General features: G+C 40.0%; 1 protein-coding gene across 2 annotated transcripts; it reads left to right on the top strand.

Annotated features, from left to right (window-relative positions):
• On the top strand, positions 1-23268 carry nab1b (NGFI-A binding protein 1b (EGR1 binding protein 1)). 2 transcript variants are annotated; one of them, XM_014332896.2, is made up of 9 exons: positions 1-171; positions 462-560; positions 8330-9132; positions 9221-9354; positions 9628-9679; positions 11714-11833; positions 14459-14630; positions 19365-19517; positions 19741-23268. In XM_014332896.2, exons 3-9 carry the CDS (start codon positions 8332-8334, stop codon positions 19815-19817), a joined length of 1509 nt encoding a protein of 502 aa, XP_014188382.1. In that variant the 5' UTR covers positions 1-171; positions 462-560; positions 8330-8331; the 3' UTR covers positions 19818-23268. The 2 variants fall into 2 exon arrangements, with proteins under 2 accessions (XP_014188382.1, XP_042075806.1); XM_042219872.1 differs by having other exon boundaries at positions 1-560.

Raw genomic sequence — 23268 nt, 5'->3', positions numbered from 1 at the left:
TTGACGGTGCGGAAGGGGGAGTGGAGAGACGCTGGGAGAGGACTCAAACACTCACTCACATACACTCACACACACACGCATTCATCATCCTCGCACATACACACACACTCACACACACTCACTCACACACACTTTGGAGGAGGAAGAAGACGCACCGAAAGACGCACGAAGGTCAGCGGCTTTTTTACTCATATTCTGCGGTTTTTTCCCCTCCTTTCTCTTAACGGCAGTCGAGAGAGAAAAGTTTCCAGAAACAGAGAGGAGAGGAGAGTGGCTCAGTCTGAGCACGCAAACACAAGCAGGCGCGCTTCTTTTTGTCTGTGTGCGCCTTGGAGATAATTCTTGTCTTTATTCGTCTTTTGAATTTAGATTTTTTTTCCTCTCTTTTGAATTTTACGCACTTCGCTGCTGCTGCGGGACCTCTCCTTTGCGGGTTTCTTTGTGCGCAAATTGACACTCAGGAGGGGTAGTGTGAAAAGAAGAAGAAGGAGGAGGAGAAGAAGAAAGGGAAGACGAGGAACCGGACCAGGGCGGACCAGAGGGGGGCAAAAACTCACCAGGTAGGCTCAATTAAAGACGGTGACCGTGCATGTAACCTGCTGCTGCTGCTGCTAATAATAATAATGGTGATTGGAAATGTTTTGCAAAGACACATTTTATGATTTTTATTTTTTATTTTCTTGGAAATGCTTGCAGACATTACTGCATGTGCTTTAAAGTCAGCTTAAAAATTCTACGAGGGGACGTAAAAACAGCTCTAAAGTCATTTTTACGCGCTGTAGCAAAACTATCTGCCTGTGTTATAACACTGTAGGGATAATAATATCCACATGAGCGGGAGGTAAACACAAACCAAAGCGCCAGTCCATTAGAAACCGTTTATTTATTTTTTTAAAAACGGGATGGGAATGCCTCTAAATAAACATTTATATCCAAATTTCTAGCATCCTATGCAGGGTGGGTGGGTTTGCGGAGAGTGTCACGAGAGTGTCAACGGACAAGTTGCTACAGGAATATTTGAGGAAAGAGCGAGAGGATCTCCGATGTATTGTGCGTCATTTTGTGCCGTTTTTAGCTGCTTCATCACTGGAGCGAATGCCGGGTTTGAGTGGCTCTTTTTTCACAAAGGGTTGGAGTAACATCCCAGACAGTCTGGCAGATGAGCTGATGGTTTCCAGGCCGCTCGGGTGATGATATCAAACAGTAGTTCTGGGAATTTCCTCCTGAATCACAGTGAAATCAAAGGATTTCTCAGCTCGCTGAGGGAGGACTGCTGCTTCTGCGTGGCACTTCACCTGGAAATCCACTCATCATGAATGCGTGTACATGTGTTGTGTGTGTGTGTGCCATTGTGGCAGCGCACGCCTCGTTTCTCCAGGTGAAAAGATCCAACTGGCAAAACTCGCTTTTGTGGAGCAGGACTTCACTTAAGATTCTGCCATTCACACACACGCATTCATCATCCTCGCGCACACAGACGCACACACACACATACGCCTGCTGTGATGAAACTAGAGTAAGATGGCTGGGAGTGTTTGTGCAGATGGTTGAAAGAATTGACAACAAGTGGAACTGAAGTGGAGTGAATGAATTCAGTGTTTCTATTTGTAGGCACACAGCAGTGTAGAGGGACAGATAACCTTCTGCTGCTGAAAACACTTATTGAACAAGAAAACTCCTCTAATCATTTCATTGTTAGTTCATCTGGTGGTTATTCTCTTTTTTCTGAAAGAAGGCACGCTTCGTATTCATTTTACTATCTTACATCACCGAGAAAACCCCAAAGAAATCATCCTATACTGTTCAACTTTTACAGCTTTTGCTGCATTTAAGTCACAGCAGTTTAATGCCAAGGAACAGATGAGTAAAACACCTGAGTATATGATGATCTAGCAGGGTTGGGTCTTTTCACAGTCAATGTTATTTGTTTTTTGCCACTTTTTCCAACCTATCAGTCTAACAATGAAGCATCTGTGGGGCTAAGATGGTGGTAAATACCCGTCTTAGGCTGGCGAGTGCCTCCTGAGCATCTGAAGGAGGATGAGTGGTTTTATCATTAATGCTAAAATGATAGGAGAGGCGTTCGTGTTCATCAGAAAATGAAACTTAATTTATATGTTAGTTATGTGGGGTGTGCAACATGCTTAACAGTGGACCTGAAAAATAATAACAATAATGAGTTTATCCTCAAATATTCCATTTCCTAAACCAACATTTAGAGAAAAAAAGCATGTGTATGTGGGGGTTAATGGGGTCAATTCTAAAGGCTCAAAATGTGGGTTCATTCTATCCCAGAAACATAATGATCATATCAGAAATACGTAGACATGCAAATAGAGGCTATTTTCAGAAGTAAGTGAGCCCATGAAATAGGTTAGCCAAACACAGGGAGACCTTTACTCAACAAAATGACCTCAACACATGAGAGCAGCTCAGCCTATATGCTTGTGAAGTAAATTATTTTAAATGCAAAAAAGGGGGGAACCCATGGGAACAAATGAGTGTGGCGTGTTGCAAAAATAATGCAAGCCTGGACAATGTTTTTTTAGTAAAGCCCTCAAAACTCGAGACAGCCCCTAATAAATCTGATGTTGCTAGCCATTTCTGGGTAAAAACGCTCCTTCAGGAGGAATCCCTTAGGTTTCTCCCTGTTAAAAGGGAGTTTTTCCTCCCCACTGTCGCCAAGTGATTGCTCATAGGGAGTTGTCCGATTCTTGGAGTTTCTCTCCGTTATTGTAGGGTCTTTACCTTACAACTGTTGGTGTGATTTGGCTTTAAAATTGACTTGAACTGAAATTAACAAACACTGGAACATTCAGAGTTAAATGAGCAGTGAGGCTTTTTTAACCGGGCGCACATTAAAGTTTAACGTCCATGCATGCAAACAAACACAGAAAGCTAAATACCAGCAATGTTTTCAGGGTTAGGGTTTTTTTGTTCTACCTGGTGGGTGGCTACAGAGGTATGGTTAGGCTAATATAAGCACAGATAGATGTAGGACAAGGGTCAAATTGGTAAATTCCCAGTTCATAGCCTAGAGCATGTCTGAGATTATCCATTTGCAACCGCAGGGTCATCATTAATGAGTTGCTGCATGGTTTCAGGTTAATCAATTTGAAAAAGTCTTGAACAGAACAGAGAGGCCGACATTTACTAAAAAACACATGAATAAACTGGTACATGTATCAGCAAATCACATGCGGACAGCGGGATGTTGCTACAGTGCTTCTTCTGGCCTAATGCCTGATTGGTTGGTCACAGTCACATGGTGAGAATTTGCTCCTCAGAAAGCTTTGCTTTAGGCCAAGTGGGCAGTGCTACACAACTGTAACCACATTACAGTTACTAATCAAACAGTTATGGTAAGTTCCTCAGTTATCTGCATGAGAGGCAGATAGAAAAAAAGCTGTCGAGCATGCCGTTTTCCCTAGACGAACTCCCGAACCAAGCAGCCAGAGCTTTATTTTCAAAAGTACAGCACGCAGCATCGTAGCCGCCCTTTTCTGCTTGTACCTCCTTCATTCGTAGAATCGCTAAAGTGCTCTTTGGGCTGGTTTTCGGCTTTGTGTTCAGGATCAGGATGTAAGCTAGTTTAGCCTAGTTAACCGATGGCACATTTCCAAATAAGACAGAAAAGAAGACAGAAAAGCAGCAACTGGGAATGAATAACTTCAGAGACTAGTCTACGATTAAGGTTGGGTTTTGTTTTGGGTAAAGAAATTGGATGTTGTTACCTTTCAGTCAAAGAGGATTTTCTGTTTTCCAGAAAGGCAAATATTTCATAAAAGAGGTGAAGGCTCACTGAACACTATCCCTAGATGGGTGACCTGGGTGACCTGGTAGATGTTACAAGATAAAAATGGAAAGTAATGTGTAAAACCAAACTCTTTTGTTTGTTTGTTTTAAGTAGTGCCCATCGGACAGTCTGCCAACTTGTTTCTGGGAGCAGCGGGCAGTTTTTTCAGGGTTTCTATTCAAGATCCCCAATCTATAAAGGCTTTTTAAAGAAGCTAATAATAACCTGATAGTAGGATGATTTTGAGACTGAGTTTGTGCTCACAGACTGTTCACCTGTTTGCAGCCAAATCCAGTTTTAATAGAACTCAGAATACAGGCGGAAACCAGAAAACTTCCAGAAGCAAAAATCCCTCGCCTACAGATTCACACGCAGACGAGCAAAAGCTCTGAAGCGTCTGCAGGTTCAGAGTTGAATGAGCCAAATTACTCTAAAAATCTCAGGTTTTTATTGCACCTTTTCTCAGAGTACTAAATAATAACATTTCAAGAAAGAAAAAAACATCCTTATTCCAAGAATTAAATCAAATGTTGTGTGCAAGCTGCCAAATCAGGATGTTTTGAATCATAAATGAACCAAATCATTAAGATCAGTCATTTTTGCTGTTTTCATAAGATAAGAAGCTTGTGTAAGCGCTAAAACAAAAGCTCAAGAGTTCTTTGTGAACTCGAGCTTCATTTAGTTTCAGTTTTTGTCACATTTTGTTCACATTGAGCTTAAATAAACAAACCTTTTGTCATTGAAAGACTGGAAACAGTCACGTTTTCATGTGAAATTTTACTCTTGCTTTGACACAGTGATTGTTTTTTGCCGCGTCATTACTTTCTGTTAAAGCCACCGTAGTTGTAAGGAAAGGCTAACGTAAACTCTTGAGGTGACATAAATGGAAAGCGAGCGCACTGAGAAGTTGTGCTCAGGAAACAACAAGCCTTTCTCGAGTTTCACATCACACGTTATATCCACATTTTTTAAAAGTTTTATAGTGAATGTGATGCAGACCTGTGAACTTAAATTACCTGTTATTACCGCCCGTAATCGTTCCTCCTTTTCCAACCGTCACTCCAGGAAAGACTATTTTTATTTTTTGGTTAAATGGAGAGATTTCTACAATCAGAAAGCACGTTGACCTGTTTGCAGCTGGAAGAAACAAGAAAAAAAAGGAGGCATCTTTCCTCTAGTCTAGACATGTTTACAGGTTTGCTGAGGGACACTGTTATTATTCAGTTGGTCATTTGTGTAGATGCTACAAAAGTTGTTATTCTAAACAGAATTTGTGAGTTGAAGATAAGGACGTGGAGTGGAAGTTTCAAAAGTTGTCTGATTCCGTTTTTTTAAAAATTATTTTTTTTTTCCATTTATTGGGTTGTTTGCCTAAAACTCGTTTTTATAGAAGGAAACTGAGTTAGAGGAGCTCTTCTGGAGGTCACCTTGAGTGCCAGTGATCTCTGATATCTGTGTAGACTGAATAAATCCACGTATTTTAAAGAGGATGGTTTCAGTTTTCTGTCTTAGGCAGCTTTTGTCTTTCTCCCTGCTCACTCGACGCCTGCCTGCCTGGCTCCCTGGCTCCCTGGGCTGAGGCTCTCAGAGCCTATTCTGGGCGAGGCGAGCCCACCACCTACACATCCTGCAGGGGTGGAGAGAGGCATGTGGTCCTCCCAGTAACCCAGGCTCGCTGACTGCCACTCCTCTGTTAGCTGTAGGCCTCCGCAGAGCCTCACATGCACACAGGGAGAGTCGAAAAACAAGCCAGTTTCTGAGCTTCTCTCCTGTTTTCTCTCAGTTTGAGATGGCAAGTGACGAGATTCAATCATTTCTTTAAAATTAAAGGCCAAGCGAGCGTCGTCCTCAAAGGACGGCGAGTGGGCCCGCAGAAGACGTTTATTCACAGGGATTCACAGATGTTTGTAGACCCACATTTAGAGCTAAAGCAGCAATTTAAAAATGACATTTTTTGTACAAGTTTAACAAGTTTGAGAACAGAGTTTGCAAAGTGCTTTGGCAGGCGAGCTCAGAGGGCAAATTAGAATAGAAAAAACAACTAAAGTTAAGAAAAAGTTGTTTTTTTTAAAATAAAAACTACAAAACAAGAACTTAAAATGTCTGTAATAAATAACAATAAAAGATTAAAATAACAGTAAAATTAAAAAGACAGTAAACTGACAGTAAAATAACAACGTTACTTAAACAGCCCTGTAAAAATGTGTTATAACACTTACACAGTTGTGTGCACAATTCCTGTTTTCCCAGTTTTTAAAGCTATATCCATGTGATTTATAGCTTTCAGACAGAGAAAACAAACCACTGTTGTGTGTATATATGTGTATACACAAGAACGCAAAGGGCATGACAGGATTGTAATTGTTGACAGGATTGTAATTGCAATAAATAATGCAATGCAATAAATACTTTGTTGCAACGTATATATTTCTTGTACCTTCTCAGTGCAGATATTGTATGCTGGATGGGCAGGTTGTAGCAACCTACCTGTGATGTGTCTGTTTTATTAGTATGCTAGACCATATCCAGGTATGATCACCAACATGTGCACCGTGTTTTCTCCACACTCATTTGATCAAGTTCAAATTTCCTCCACGCACTGGAGTTAAATCTTACACGTGTTCCAGTAAAGATTTCCATCTATCTACATGTGTTGTATGAATGCTACATACAAGAGTTATCTGCTCGTGCATTGGTCTGTAGATTCAAGTCTCCACTTTGGAGCAGGAGAAGGACTCACCGGAGGATCAGAGGCTGAAAACAGCCAACATTTCAGTGATGTCTCCCTGAATTTTAATTGTAAACCACACAGGGATCGAATATAGAGAAGCCAGGATTGGGTTGATGCAGTGCTATCAACTAAAACCAATAATAATGTTCATTCAAGCAAAATATGGCACAGAAGCTCAACGATATTTGGAAAAAAAACACTAAATGAGCTGCCTACGCACCCGCATCTGCTGTTAATTATGATTTTACCTTGTTTTTTGATTGTGTTTTGGATGTTTAGTAAGTAAATTTCAGTTGTAGGTTTTAGTAGTTTTACTGGACTACTGTTGTTCATAATTATTATTTCACTTCATTTCTGCCCTTTTCTTTGGTTTTAACGTTTACTTCTTTATTTGAGACACTTGGATCGACGTAGGTTAGTTAAAGCAGGGCAAAGCGAAAGCTGTTTGTGGTTTCTGGCGGAAAAGTGGAGGCAGATTTCACCTATCCACGCACCTGTGGACTCCTGATAAACAGGAACCCTGCACATGCCAAGGATAACAAGTGCAGTCCAAATATAATTCCTGTGCATTGTTCTTAGAAATGTGTCTCCATGTCAGCTCACAGCAGCTAATTCAGATGAGCAATGGAGCCTCCAGTGAAAACAGTAAAAACTGCATATTTATTTTTACATTTCTTTTTTTCATCTTCACATTCTTCAGCTGTGAAGATTCAAGTGAAAAACTTGACTTCCGTTTTTTGTCTCCAAGGTCAAAAGTCCTCATGCTCTCTTTTCAGTTTTAGTGTCTGCTCATTGAGAGAAATTCACATGTTCCTGCTTTGTTGAGATTGACTGTTGATGATCTTAACAAAGCACTGAGTTAGTGTCATGTGAGCGCATCATTTTTCCCCCTTTCTGTTTTCTCCTTAAAGGGCAAATTGGTGTTTCTCACCATTTGGCACTCAGCAGGAGGATTTCAGTCAGAACGTGACTGATTTGACATTTCTACATCTGAAGCGTTTCAACGACTCGATCTTAGAGAACTACCACAATCTGTTATTGTTATCTTATGGAAGATTAAGATTAAGGAAGATTGTTTCCTGGTACGGAAGTCTAAAATTGCCAAAAGTAAAAATAAATGGGGGGATTGTATTTCAGTGGTTATTTACAGTTTTCAACAACAATTGGAGAATGCTTTTAAAAAATTAAACAAACAAATAAAGCAGAAAAAAAAACACAAATTATTGACTGTAAAATTGCAGGGTGTAGCTTTAGCTTATTATACCCACACATTTTACAGAGTATAATCTAAATGGTGGCACTTTTATAACTAAATTTCACCAGAAAAAACAAAGAAAGAAAATATATTGATTTGTATTAATGCCTCTGTTTATATATTATTTTTCACTATTTGTTTTTCTATTGTTTTTTATTTCTTTTTATTTATTTCTTTTTAATTTTGACAGTGTCAGTCCTCCGTACAACTGAACCAATTAGTAATAATATGTAAATAATACAGTATAAAAATCATCACAAATAACATATTTAATTGCTGATATTTATTTATTATTATTTGGATCAATGCCTCAATCGTTATTAGTTTTGCAATATTTATCTGGCACCTTCAATTTGGAGGTGGGGGGTGGATTTGGCACTTTTGGCCCTCCACACATTCATCTTCCCACTATATTAATAGGTTATAATAACTGTTCATCCAATCGTGGTATTTTTTTTTTTTTTCAGATCAATATCTCATGTGTGACTGTTTGTTAGCTTAGCTTAGTGCCTGAGTGACCTTTGGCCTTCTGTTTGTCGTCTCTTAGGTATGGCAGCGGTGTTGCCGAGAACCCTGGGTGAGCTGCAGCTCTACAGGATCCTGCAGCGGGCAAACTTGCTCTACTACTACGAGGCCTTCATCCAGCAGGGCGGTGACGACGTGCAGCAGCTCTGCGAGGCCGGCGAGGAGGAGTTCTTGGAGATCATGGCCCTCGTCGGCATGGCCAGCAAGCCACTGCACGTGCGCCGCCTGCAGAAGGCACTGCGAGACTGGGTCACCAACCCCGCCATCTTTAACCAGCCCCTCACCTCGCTGCCCGTGTGCAGCATCCCCGTGTACAAACTGCCCGAGGGCTCACCCACGCTGCTCAGCGCTCAGGACCGCGCCAGTACCGCCAGCGTCAAGATGCCCAAAGCCATCGCCGCCGCCTGCTCTGACCCGGGGAAGCTGGACGTGGCAAGGGACAAAGTGTCGGCCGGATCACCACTGCAGGGCAGCAGCGAGGTGAGGTTCTGGTCGGGCCACAGCAATGATAGCGAGCACAGCCTGTCTCCGTCAGACCTCGGCTCCCCATCTTCGCCCAGAGAGGCTTTAGAAGCTCTGGACGCAGCCGCTGTCCAGTCGGTCATGGAGTGTGTGGACAGAATGGCGCCTGGCCTCCCAAAGGCGGACCTGGCTGAGGTGAAAGAGCAGCTGAAGAACAACAAGAAGCTAGGAAAGATGATCGGACACATCTTTGAAATGAGCGATGATGATCCGCGAAGGGAGGAGGAGATCCGGAAGTACAGCGCCATCTATGGACGCTTTGACTCCAAGAGGAGGGACGGCAAGCACCTGACGCTTCACGAAGTGGGTGAACGCATATTTTTCTGGTTAATGTTGTCCTGTGGGGGTCTTCCTGTGTAACCTGATTTATCTGTACGTGTGTGTCCCACAGCTGACGGTGAACGAAGCGGCGGCACAGCTCTGCATGAGGGACATGGCTCTGTTGACACGCCGCGACGAGCTGTTCGGACTCGCCCGGCAGATTTCCAGGGAGGTCACCTACAAATACACCTACCGCACCAGCAAGTAAGAGCCCCTTTTCCTTACTGAAGCCGACTTCAGATTTAAGTTGTTTGGTTTTAAAGCTAAAATGAGCCAACAGTGTTTGGACTACACATGTGACCATCTGTCTAAGCCCATCATGAATCACGTGTTCACATTTCTTGGCGTTTGTGATGCTTTCATTTTTAAAAAGCTTTCCCCAGGTAAATTGTCAGCTCAGCGAATTCTCGGCATAAAAACTGGATGTCAGTGGTTGCAATGGAACTGACATGTGTGCATTATGACTTTTCTCTGCAGGTCTCGCTGTGGAGACCGAGACGAGCCGTCACCTAAAAGAATTAAAACAGAGGTATGGTCAGATTTTTTTCAATTTGCGTCTTGATTTCAACATTTGTCAAATATTTTTGGGCTTTACTGAGATGTCTCTATTTCCTTTAAACTATCAAGAGACTGTCCTAACTCTGGAGTGTTCCTCCAAGCTAAAAAAGCTTCTCAGACTCTCCATGGTGTTCATTAGTTTTCCTTGTTCGATTTTAAAATTTACTGATATCCAAAAATCACTATCTGACATGATTTTAATATTTAAAAGGTGCTTCATACTGTAATTTAAACACCCTAAAATATTACAGAAGAACCAGAAAGAACCTCAGCTATCACATAATCCAATATTAGTAGCACTTGGCAACTGTGGGGAGAAAGAACCACCCTTTAACAGGAAGAGGCAATGAGAAATTCAGGAAAGATCCATTTTTTTTGTTGGAATAAAAGGTTTTAACTTGTTTTGTCCTAACTGATTGCAACCTGAATAGCTTCTGAACAGTTTCTGGACCCCTCAGGGGTTGTCTTCTACCAAACAGTCATTTTAAAATGAGAAAGTAATCCCTACGAAATGTTTCCTATTCATTAAATTCACCAGTTTATTTGAAAACATGATGACCGGAACTGCCTTGCTGGCTAATTTTCAGTATTTACAATGTGTGAAATGTAAAGATGTGGCCAGCTGGAGCTCCTCTGCAAGACTTTTTCAGGAACATTAAGGGCGAATCAGCATCACCATTGAATAGAGTACAAAGGACTCTCAGTGCTCCTCTCTTGACACAGTTGACTGAGAGAGTTGTCTTTGAATAGCTCCTCTCAGCGTGTAGACCTCTGATCGAAAACATGTGGCGGACGCACACTCGGCTGGGACCTCGGAGCTGCAGATAAGCCGACACCTGCTCACAAAAACTACTCTGATCTCTTAAAGATGGGGGAATTTCTGCAGAAATCCACAGTGAGAAAAAATTCCCCCGAGTCTGTTAATAAACAAATCAAAGGAATTTGTATTGTGTAAGCTTTGATAAACCCAATAACCAAAATAAGTAGCAAGAAATAGCAGCAATACTAGTTCTTCTTTTAAATAAATAAGCTTTATTAGTGTGTTATTAATTAGTTTTTAAATTGTAACGTGAAAGAAAATAGTTGCAATTATTTATATGTTGACAAAATAAGTTCAAACTAATTAATAACAGAGTAAAACGCTTCTTAGCGACTTTATTCATTTTAATAAAATCCGCCTCCAGAAATGATATTGTTTTCTTATTTTAATTGTTTAATTGTTCTTTTCTATTAAAATGTTCTCTATATTGCCTGGAGTTTTCATTAATATTATCATTTTTAAATACCAGAACAAGCCTTGAACAGCGTCAGTGTATTTTGTGCAAATTTAACCTCTAAAAATTCTTAGAAATTTGTCTTTGACCTGCTGCTCTGTTGCTCTGCTGTATACAGTTTCATGTGCTCAGTGAAGGGTGAAACAAAACTAACCGTTAAATGTTATTTAAAAAATATCAGCCACAAATTGGATGTCAGTTCAAAAAACACCTTCGTGCTTTGAAAATATTCCCCTAAGGTAGCTTTGCATGAATCACAGTTTAAAATAATCCATCTTTATATCATACTGAGCCTCGTTGATTTAGCTCCTCCCCCTTCAAGCCAACTTTCTTTTGATTGGCTACCTCTCCCAAACAGAAGATTTAAAAAGCAGGTGGGTGGAGCATATAAGGAATTCCCTCTTACTGACATCATAAAAACCCATGAGTAGAAAAAACTATTTGTGTGTTTGGAGCAGCTTTTAAAGAGTTCGGCTCATGGGGATTACCTGCACATACACTGACTTCATTATACTCTACCTGTGTGACTGACACTTCACCAAGATGTTAGCTGTCAGTTGCAGGGTTGAGATTTGTAGTTTCATACTAAAACACCATATTTTCTTGACTACTGAGAGAAACTCAATTTCTTCTTGGCTCTGAGAACCAACCAGAACCTTCAAATGAATCTTAAAGAAACAATAAAATGGAAACCCAAAACATGTATACGTGTTTGTCTGTCACACCAACAGGAGAACTTCTTCGACATCCAGGAGGCGCTGCAGGCCATCCACATGCGACAGGAGATGCTGAGGGAGCAACTGGCGTGCGCCAAGTCGAAAGGAGAGGAAACCGTTGGACGAAATCTGCAGGTAGCCATAACAAACACTTGCCATCTCAATTCCAGAGAAGCAGCTGTTATTTTGAAGCCTAAAGAGTTTATAAAAAAGTGGCTAAATCTACTGCAGTGGTGATCATTCAAAAAGGCTGTTTCCTAAGAGCAGACATCAGCACTTTGTATTTCTTTTCCTCATCTGGATGTCTTTTGAGGTTGATCGCCCAGAGTTGTCTTATTGGAACGACTGTCGTTCCTCACCATGTCGCCAGATGTTTGAGGCAGTCCTAGTTAGACTCTTCACTGGTTTCCACGCCGCTGCTGCTGCTGTTCATAATTAGAGCCGGAGTGTAGGAGGACAGCTTTATGATCACTCATTAGAAAACATTTCAGCGCCTGCTCCCTGTGTGAACACATGTGGCCTAATGTATATGTACTCCAGCTGATCACTCAGTGTTTGTTACACCCGTCACGCTGATGTGATTTCCACAAACAGCATTCAGGAGAAGAAGAGATTTCACAGTTGTGTTCGCACGGCAGGCCTCTCTGAACTGCTGCTTGTCTCTCCGTGCATGGACGTGTCCTGCAGTAATTTAAAGTGACAGAGATGTGCCGACTGACAGCAACCACGCTGCGCTGTTGTTTGTCAGACTTCACTTCGCTGAAGCTCATTTAAGGAGGTCATTTTCCTGCTTTGTAAATTCAAGCTCTTTCCCCGGGTTGGTTTAACGCACCCAAGAGGCAGATGCAGGGGGCAAAAGTTTACCCTCAGTCAGGTCACTCGGATTTAGGTCAAACCTCAAAGCAGTTCAGATATATCGCACATGCCCTGAACCTTACAGGTCTGAACCCTCACACGGGTGGATGACAGGATTAAAAAAGGATCTAGAAATCTTCATCGTGCTTCATAGTCATCCTCTAGGTATTATTTATTATAAATGAAGCAAAAAAACCCTCAGAAAGCGTTTTCTCTCTTTTCTACTTAACCTGCATGTTAAATAAGTACAATATCAGAAACTAGAACGTAATAACTTTGAAATTAAGACACTGCATTTATCAAAAAGAATAAAATTCAGCAAAAATCGGTGGATTTTAAAGGATTTATTCATATGTATCAATTAATCTGTGTATGAAGGTAAAACTGGTTTAACCTCAGATGCTTCTTCGTGCTCTCACAGCTTGTTTAGCAATTATATGCAGAGGTGTAGCTAAAGAGGGGGAGCTGGGGTGGCCTTGGTGCCCACCTATAATTATACCAGAGCAACCATGTGTGGAAGTTACAGCGATTGTAGGTGTTGATTCTCTTTTTAAGGAAAATCTGTGTTGTCCTCCTTACAAAATATTACAAATGTCAAGTCACATAATAATATGCAATGAAAGCAAATTTACAACAACAACAAAAAAAAAGTTTTTTAAGTTGAGAAGAATAAATGAGTTCATTTTGCCTGTTGTTCACGACTCCCTATGTGTGAGATGTTTTCTTAACTTCTACCACTCAGTAAACTAAAACACTGGGTTAGCTCGCCGTTAAATCTCATGCTTCAGGCGAGCCGCTATATTGTTAGAGGGCAGCGATGTCTCCTGATGCACATTTATGAAGGCAGTAAGTTTATCCACGACTAAATAGTTTTAACTGGTTTGTTTTTTATTTCCCACGGAGCCTCCCCACCTCCACCGACTGGTTTTTGTGCCTGGAGAAAATCCTGGAAACGCCCGTGTGTGTGACCATGACCTTTTCCCCAACGGTCTGAGTGTCACTGTATTTACTTGAGTCATTATTTCTGTAGTTGGTATTAGCAATAACTGAAGGTCAAATTTATAGTGAAAAATTCCTGCCATTATGCGTTAACTCCTACTTTAATGAAGATTTAAACTTAAACTGATACTTTGATTATATTTTAAAATGTAAAAAGGCTAATTATGTTTAATTATGAAAGGTCTAAAATTTAAGAATGAGGCCCAAATCTATTGGATTTAACACTGTTTCTTTTTTGTTTTAGAGATTACTTGTAATCCTAATCCAACAGTTACAAGTAATTTGCACTTAAAATGTCCTTTATTTCTTAAAGGTGCATTGAATTCCTCTTTTGTTTATTTTATAACATTGGAACAAAGTCCACATTGTGGTTGGTACTTGATTAAAAGTTTCTTTGAAGATTTTTAAACCAAGAACTGGATTTAAATTTGTTTGTTCTCACGTTCAAGGTGGTCTTTACGTGCACCTCTGAACCGTACTAGTTTGTATTTTTACTTGTTAAAGACCAGTAAAGCTCAGAATCCACTTTTTTATCTACCTATAATGTCTCAGCAGATCCATTTATCACAGTCTTACTGAGAGGTGAAAGTCACATCTTCATATGAAAGCTTGTATTTTCTAACATCTAGCACAGGGGTCTCCAACTTCAATCCTCGATTGCTACTGTCCTGCAGCTTTTAGATGCATCCTTGTTCCAACACACCTGAATCACATGAATAGCTTGTTACCAGGCCTTTGCCAAACTTGATGGCATGCTGAAGAGGTAATTCCACCATCTGATTCAACTGTGTTGGAGTAGGGACAGTAGCTCTCGAGGACTGGAGTTGGAGACCCCTGATCGAGAGACTGCAGAAGATATTTTTACCCACAGTTCATATCTGACTGCTCTTTGTTTGTGTCCACCAGATGCAATTGGAGCGTCTGCTGGCGAGGCAGATGGAGATCCTGCAGGATGCCGCTGTCCAGGAACGACTCCAGGCTCTGGACTGGAGGATCCCCCCCGCCGCCTTAAAGTACCTCAACAATGCACAGAACACCAACGGAAACGCAGCCGTTGACGCCAGCAGAGACAGCCAAGGTAGGGCGGCCGTTAACAGAGGCGTGTTTCACCCCCACTGTTAGATATGTACTATTACAAAAACATAAGGAATGAATTCAAATGTGACATGGAAAAGAGGCTACATTTTAAAAAGGGATGAAGATAAAAACCACCCACGGCCCTCATGAAATCCCGTCGTCTTTGATGCTTATCAGCGGAAACCTGAACTTATCAAAACATTTCTGGTCGCAACAGGCACACCTCTTCAGTAAGAGGTCATACTTGTCAGTACAGCCGATAACAACACAATTAAAATTACACAACAAAGGAATTTAAAAAGGTGGAGTCTCTTAAAATTTTTATGATGCCTCGCTTTGGTTTGTGCAAGGAGAAAATACTTTTGACTCCAAACCCGTCAATCCAACGTTTAAGGTGTGATCATAAAGTTAAAGGACTCTGGCATTTAAATGTTTCTGTGAAGTTTACCAAACATTTCTCTTGAAGCATATTAGTATCTAGTAATAAATCTCCCAGGACGTGCGAAAGACGATCCTGACTGAATAATGAGGTTAGATGCAACTCTGAAAGCAAACTGAAACTCAGGAATATTAAAAAAAAAGAGCCCCAAACCGCTTCCAGTAAACCATAAATCTGTTTTTCTGTCACATATTAGCAGAAGAAAAGCTTTTTTTATGCAAAACTGCCCATGACGGCTTCCGCAAAAGCATAAATCTCCACTCTGTTGCAGTATTTTTAGCACCTTTTGCTAGTTGTTGTTGGTCTTAATCACAGTTGGAAGCAAAAGGAGTAAATCTCAGAGTAAGTAACTTTGACCTGATTGTTTTTACCCCTTGCCATTCACTGGAAATGTTCTTTTTTTTTTTTAAATCTATGGCTGCATCCACTAAAAGAAGATCCAGCCAAAAACAAACCTTTAATATAAAAACACCCAGAACTGATTTCCAGTAAATTAAAAACTCTATATTTGTTTGGCTTTTTCAAGTATTTTTAGTATCTTTTGTTGGTTGTTGCTGGCTCACTGGTGCCCCCTGTGTCTAATCAAGAGAAAAAACCTAGTGTTTTTTTTTCCTTGCTTTTTTCCTTTGTAGCTTCCTTGGTAGTTTATATGTTTAGTGTATGATAATCTCCAATAAATGGAGACTATGCTGGGCATTTTTTCTGTCTATGAGCTAAAAAATATAATTTAATAATATACTAATAGTTTAATAACATGTTAAGTCACTCACATCTGTTTTCAGCAAAACATAAACCTCATATTTGTGTGGCGTGTTCGAGTCTTTTTAGATTCCTGCGCGATTGTTATAGTTGGCTCAATGTTGCCCCCTGTGTCCAGTTAAAAGAAAGCACCCAGCACGTCTTTCCTTGGTAATTTTAATATTTTCGTTTTGAAACATAACTGAACAAAAGTTGCCTGGCTAATTTTCAGATTTTTAAAACTGATAACAGTGTAGTGATTTAATATGTGATATTCAGGTTTTTGCTCTTATCGACTTTGCATGGATCAGCTGTTGTGTTTGTTGCAATCCAAGAACATGCTTACCCTAAGTTGCACCGGACCTCTGGTGGACAAACTGTGCAAAATCAACACTCAAAAAAATGGTTTAAGTGGGTTTCTGTCGTCTCGTCTTTTTATATTTTTAAAGTTTCTAGTCACATCACCAAATATTGCCCTTCCTATAAATCAGTCCGTTTTTTTTTGTTAAACATCTCAGGAGTTGAACCCGGCCGCTCTCAGTCATATTGCATGTGGTCATCCGCTCAACGCACTGAGCTAAACTGGCGCCCAGTCAGTTTTTTGTGATTAATGAGCAGAGATCAAAAATCTTGAGTCTAGAAAAAAATATCCCATTTTTGGCTTGCATCTTTTCTTGTTTTTGTTTTTGTTTTAGTGACTCACTGCTGCCCCTTGTGTCCAGTCAAGAGAAAACACCCAGCTGGGGTTTTGTTTTTGAGCCAAATCTTTGCTCTTTGTTGGTCTTTAAGCTGAATAGAGGCCGACATTCTTGGAGTGCACCAAGTAATTTGCAGACATACTTCATGTCATAAATGTCACAGGATGCGTGGATGGAAACAACACCTATAGGTGCTGATTTTCCACACCCGGCTGCCGTGGCAGCTGTCACCTTTTATTTTGTATTTTTTCTTCATCTCCATTTGCTCCCACTCCGATTTCTCAAACAGAGAGGTTGGGGGGGGGGGGGGGGGGGGGTTGCATCATTATTCAGGATCTTACTTCTCCTCCGGGCCTCATCTAATTTTTATCCTTTTCCTCCCTCACCCACTCCCGACAGCTCATTATATCGCTGTTCCCACAAATCCCACAATGCACCTGTAATTATCACGCCCACGCCTGTTTACCTCCAGCCAGTTGCCTGGAGGGGGGCGTCTCTATCTCTCTCTCGCTGTTTACTTCTCTCTCTCTCTCCTCCCCCTCTTCTTCTCTGCTCTCCTTTCTTATTTTCTTCTTCTTCCCCCCTTCTGTCATTTTTCTTCTCCTGCAGGTTTCCTTTTTATTCTCTCGTTCTCTGCCCCTTTATGTTTTATTCCACTGGGATAAAACCCTGAAATTTAACAACAAACTGCTCAGTAGAAGCACCTCTTCTTTTGCATTTTTTAAAATGAAAAACAATAAGAAATGTTGAGTGTTAATGCTGGGAATTTTAAACAGCGTGGATGCTGAGATAGTTTTTAAAAAGTTGGCTTTCAATAAAACAGTTGATTTATCTGTAGAGGCTTAAGGATTAAATCATGGGGTACATGCAGCGTCCATCCTGGCTTTCCATCATTTGAGATTTGACTACAGCTCTTTTAATTTCATCATCTTCCTACACAATAATTTAATGGCACCCAGCTCCTTAAATTTCCATAAGAGCAATGGAGACTTGTATGGCCAATAAGGCAAGTCTGTTTCACCTAATTTGAAAAGAAGAAAGAAAATAACTGCAGCTTCTGACCGTTTGAGCTAAAACATCTGGATATTTTGAGATATTGTGCAGATTTTCTGGAAGATTAGATGAAACATGGCATCCTTGCAAAGTCAGGCTAAAAGCAACACTTGGAGCAGCTGCTGGTCTGCGAAATATACTTTTTCTAGCAGAGCTAAAATAACCAAAACTAGGAAGTCTGTATGTCATGTCATGTTATAATAGCAGACCTCATTATAAGGGTATAATTAACCTCAGTCTACTGCATATTTATTTGGTAATCAAGCAGTGATGTTATATTAATCAATTAGTTAATTTTAGTAAATGACTTTGTTAGAGTCACTGCATTACACTGTTTGTACAAACTCAGCATTGTACAAATAGTGTATAAAGTACATTTGGTTGCTTAACAAAGCTTTTATTGTGAAACATTTTCGGAAACATGCATTCATTTTCTTAACAGCTTATTTAATTTGGGGTCTCATGATCAGGGGGTACAGCCGTCACAGGCCGAGAGGCGGACATCCTCAACATGCTGAAGAAATAAATGTCAGACTTACTTTTTTTTAAGAAACATGACAAAAAGAGAGAGAAATGACACATACAGAGAAGTGAGGAAGACAATCAGACAGGCAGAGATGGAGATTTATGATGATGAACATTTAATGATCCTGTCAGGTAGCTTACAGTTTACTCTAATGTACTGTGATTACATCAAACATCACTGTTTATAATGTCTCTGGATAAACTATTTAAACCTGAATATGTTAGTTGTAACAGCAAATGTATTATTTTACACACTATGTGTGACACCGCCTTAAAAATGAAAGTGAAAAGCTGCAGTGTCACTGTCCTCTAAGTTTATGCAGTGCCTTTTTTATACAGTCATCTGAGATTACACAGACAGTGTAAACACTTCATATGAAGTCCAGCTGAACAGGCTCAGACAGAAGTAAATCTTTACGATGCCTCGCTTACCTTCTTCTTATTAAAGCTCGTCTACCCTCCAAAGAAAAGAAAAGGACCTTTATATCTATTTCAGCTTAATTGAATAATTTTATCCCAAAAACAGAACTCTATCTCCTTTTTTGGAAAAAGTGCATGGAAACTTTAGAAAGCAGGAAATATATGAAAGGCCATATCTTTTAGTACAGCACATGTTGTGTGATTGAAAGCTGCACTATTAGCAAATAGCTACAAAAATGACAAAGTCATCTGGCTCTAATGTCACATTTCTTTTTATTGTGTGTAAAATTCATACCTTATACATGATAAAATATCAGCAAAACAATCCCAAGACAGGAGGCTAATGTGCATATAAACAACTAAATAACAGCTGCATTGGGCACGAGCAGTCGAATGTGGTGGAAAATACTGTCACAGCTTCCCCTCATCCACCCTTTTCTCCTCCGTCTTTGTTTCTTTTTTGTCTCTCGGGGCGAATAAAAGGCAAACATGAGGGATCAGCAGCTTAACACACACACAAACACACTCATTTTGTTGCCACTGGGAATATTGAACATGTAAAACAAAGCTGGTGTTACATCAAACATCTGGGCTGATGTTGACTTCTATCCCAGTGGATTTACTTTAGCTTAATCTCAGAGATAGTAGGTGAAATTTTCATTTTGTACTGGGCTGTTGCTTACTGAATATTTTTTATGTCACTATTGGTTGTTATTCCCTGAAATTCCTGGTGAAAATAGTGGCGAAGAGGGCAGTTATAAAAAACAGTTTAAGGTACTTTAAAGGTTCTTTAGCTCACTTTTCTTTGAGAAACTGATTGGGAAAGCTAACTGTTTTTGCCTTTATTTTTTACCTTTTCCAGATGAACGACCAATAAACTTGCGGGTGGTAAGTCAGAACATGCAGGAAGGCGACCTCCCACTGGGCAAGCAGCTAGCCAATGAACTGAAGCGCCATCACAACCACATCAACAGCAACAACAGCAACACAGATGAGACCAAAACACCAGCAATAGGTTAGTGATGGCGACTAACCTGAAATGATATTCATACAAAAAATGTAATGATTTTTCAAATGAGCAGGAAGTTAAAAGGCTGTGCCTTGCTCAAAGACACTTTGGACAAGATTTAAGCTCATGGAAGGATACATACAACAAAAGTGTTTTACAGTAACTGCTCTGCAGGACTTGTTTGTTATTATAAAGCTCTTTGCTGATGACATTCTCCTTTTTCCTTCAGAAAATGGAACGTCACAGCGGGCGTCCACGAACGCAGAGAAGAAGACCATCAAGTCAGAGCCTGAAGACTCCACATAGTGCCTCCCGCCTCACCATTTGACCCCCCCCCCCCCTTAGTACCCCGCCCCACTTCATTCTACTCACACTTGACAGTATGCAGTTACTATCCATCAATAGATACTAAGCAAGCACAGACACAGTAGAGCCTTAACAACCAATGTTGCCTCATGAATAGCATTTATTTTTCTTTGATTTAGTATGTTTGTTTCTTTGTTTTCAAAGGTATCTGCCAAAGCACCTAAAGAGCATTTTGAGAAGTTCTTCAGTGCTCTCTGGTCTTTGTCTGTTGATTAGTTGTACACATTAGATGTACCTGTAATTTAAGAGTAATCTGTTGCAGACATTCGTGTCCTCTTTACCTCTGCCTTGGTGTTGGTTTTCCTGCTTTTTTTGGACAGCCAGAGTGCAGGCTGTGATGCTGGGGCTGAATCTTAACTCACGCGTAGATTCAAAGATGGGGGGAAAGCTAATTTCTGGAAAACTTTTGCCATGGTGCTGTAAGTTTAGCTTCTTGATAACACTTTATATTTCCCAAATCTGAAAGAGAACGTTATCAGATTTGGCATTTATTTATTAAATATTTAACAACCACGTTTTTGAAAACTTTCTATAGTCTAAATGAATTGGAAAAGACATTCGTGGTCCCCAGAGGACGAATCTCAGGCCTTGTTCAGGCTGCTAGCTCAAATCTGTTCAGAATTTGGAAAATAAAAACTTGTGAAATTTGATTATTCCAAACAGGGCCACACCCCATTTGGAGGTTCCTTAAAATGAGGGATTTAAGTAGACTTTCAAAAGCTAATTTTGGGCTAATCTCACCTCATTGTTGTTAACGCTTTATAAAAGTAATATTTAAAGGCGATGACATCTGTGCCAAAACTCAGGATAAATAGCTAAATATTTTATGTGTCGTGTCTGAGTATTTTATTCAGTATATGTAGGAATCGGAATTTCAGTGAGTCAGTCAGTTACCTACTTTGGTCAATATCTCTGGACTAGCATCAAATTTAGACATTCATACTCCCCAGAAGATGAATAAGGGGGCACATCTACACAGCTAGTTAATTTTTTTGACATTTGCAGTTTAGTTTTTAGAAAGTCTGACTAGCAACAAGAGAAGAAAAAAAGAAGAAACACCACGCTTCTATTCAGCCGGCAGATCTATGTTCCTGCCCTCACCTATGTTCTGGTGAGGGCCAAAGGAGCTCAATCAATTGGGGGGAGCTCAGAGTAGCGAAAAAAGCGAATTGAGCTGGTTCATTTGACCTGGATAGCTCTTGGACTTCTAGGTAAAGTGCTTTAGGCACATCCTCCTGGAATGAAACCCTGGGTTAGACCCAGGTCATGCTGAAGAGATTTTATCTCTTGACATTTGCAGTCTGAATAAAGTCAAAAAAAGCTCTATAACAAGGAGATAAAGAAGCACAAATTTTGAGACAAACGTTTTTGTTGTTCATGACATAAATTACACTTAGTTCCTTCCCATCACGTTCAGCTGCTTTTGTATTTAGTGCTTTTTAGCAAGATGGTGGCTTAATGTCACTGTGACCACTTTAGTTGCTAATACTAGCATTTAGCTCAAAGCAACACACATACAGGGTGTCTCTAAATCAGTGTAATACTAAACAGAAGCTAACAAGACATCCATAAACCTTCTAAAGTCTAAAAATGACCAAACATGAAAACGTAAAAATTTTTTATTGTAAAATATGTTAAAGTAGCATTTTAAGATAAAAGTGATAAAGTTAGATTTTTTTCATGACTTTAGAAGCAAAGCCTAACTTTTTAGAATAACAAGAAGCTTTTTTTTTTTTTAAATGTATTTATTTTTTTTATTTTAGCTGCGTTTAGCTTGTGTCATCTTCTGAGCCTCCGTCACTCTCCCAATCCTAACGTAGGTGTCTGCATACTGTAACTTGAAACAAAGGTGTAAGTACTGTAGGGAGACTGAGTTAAGATACAGCCCCTGTAGCAGTTCCTATTTTTTTATTGTGTTTTTCATTTTTTTATCGTTCACTTCAAATAGGGAAACTGGCGAGGTGGGATTAATCCTCCCTGCCTCGCTCTTGTCTTGTGTATATTTATGGGATGGGAGGTAATTTAAAAAGAGGATGTACAAGAGCTGTTGTGGAGTAGCACCAGGGGACCTCTGTCATCCGTCTTGGCAGAATGGCTGGGCTGGCATGCCAGAGGCCGAGCTAATTGGTTCATTTCACTTTGTAATTTAGCAAAACACTGCTGTTGAACCAAAACCACGCATCTGCAAACAGGGAGTATTTCAGGAATAAAAAGATGCCTGTGAGGTTTTTTAGAACAGATCCAACAAGCTCCCAGCAGCCCCATGGGTTAAGGAAAAATTTTCTGAAGACAGAATTAAAATCTTGCAGGTTTGCAGGTTTTGTTTTTTTATTTTAATTTCAACAGCAGCTGGGGGGGAAGGAAAACTCCTGTTTGCCGCTGCTGTGCGTGGAGCAGCAGCCTGGGTCTGTAAATAGTACCGTGATAACAAATAGTGCTAGCCTAATCTCTCAAACCAGGGTTTTTCCTTTGTCGAGTGTAACTCTGCTGTAGATTTTGGTGTCAATACAATGTTTATGTATGTAGAGCAAAAACATTTAAAAACAAAGAAAAAGAAATCTTTTAAGTGTCACTGAGGAAAAAAAATACAACCACGTGAACGTGTCTGGTATATAAAAAACATGCTTTACATGATGATAATGTTGTTAGCCTTAGCTCTTAACAGTGTTTAATCCACCTGTGATGGCCATCGGTGCATATTTCAAATGTGTTTTTGCTGTTTAGAGGTAGATACATAACAATTAAGTGTTCGCTGTGTTTTTACGTGTTCGCCACATTGTGTAAATATGTCTGTTTGGTCCGAGATGATGATGATGATGACGTCCAGACAGTTTTTGGTCAGACTCTTACCCTGCCCCCCTCTACAGATAGTTTTAGTCTCACTCGGCGTAACGACAGGCCAATGCAATATTTATGTAAGTAATAAGTCTATTTGCATTTATATGGATTCATCTTTTTTGTGCTCAGTAACTGTATGTCTGTCATCAGGGTGGGAAATGTTTGTGTTGTCTCGCTTTTAGTGCACAGAGCACCATGTTTGTATTTAAAGACATCATTCTCCTTTCACAAAAACTCCATGAGGTGGTTTTGTTTTAACTAGCAAAGACTTGGGCTTGTAAAAAAAAAATTATATACATATATACATATATATATCGCTTGGGAATTTTTTGTTTTGTTTTGTTTTTTCCCAGCCCGATCGGCTCAAACACTGGCCTTGTTGGCGTGACTGTCGCATGTCTGAGCTGCCGTCTCACTGATCACCCTTCTCCTCACTGTTTATTGTAAAGTGATAGATTAGGCTTCACCTAGTTATGCACCTGTTTTTTAAACACTAATATATTTTATTTGTTATACAGCACATAAACATTAAACTTTATTTTTTTGAACTCTA

This window comes from Haplochromis burtoni, unplaced genomic scaffold, assembly GCF_018398535.1.
Source record: "Haplochromis burtoni strain Fernald_Lab_line unplaced genomic scaffold, NCSU_Asbu1 Contig_39, whole genome shotgun sequence".
Taxonomy (NCBI): domain Eukaryota; kingdom Metazoa; phylum Chordata; class Actinopteri; order Cichliformes; family Cichlidae; genus Haplochromis; species Haplochromis burtoni.
This window is presented reverse-complemented; position numbering and strand designations above follow the sequence as displayed.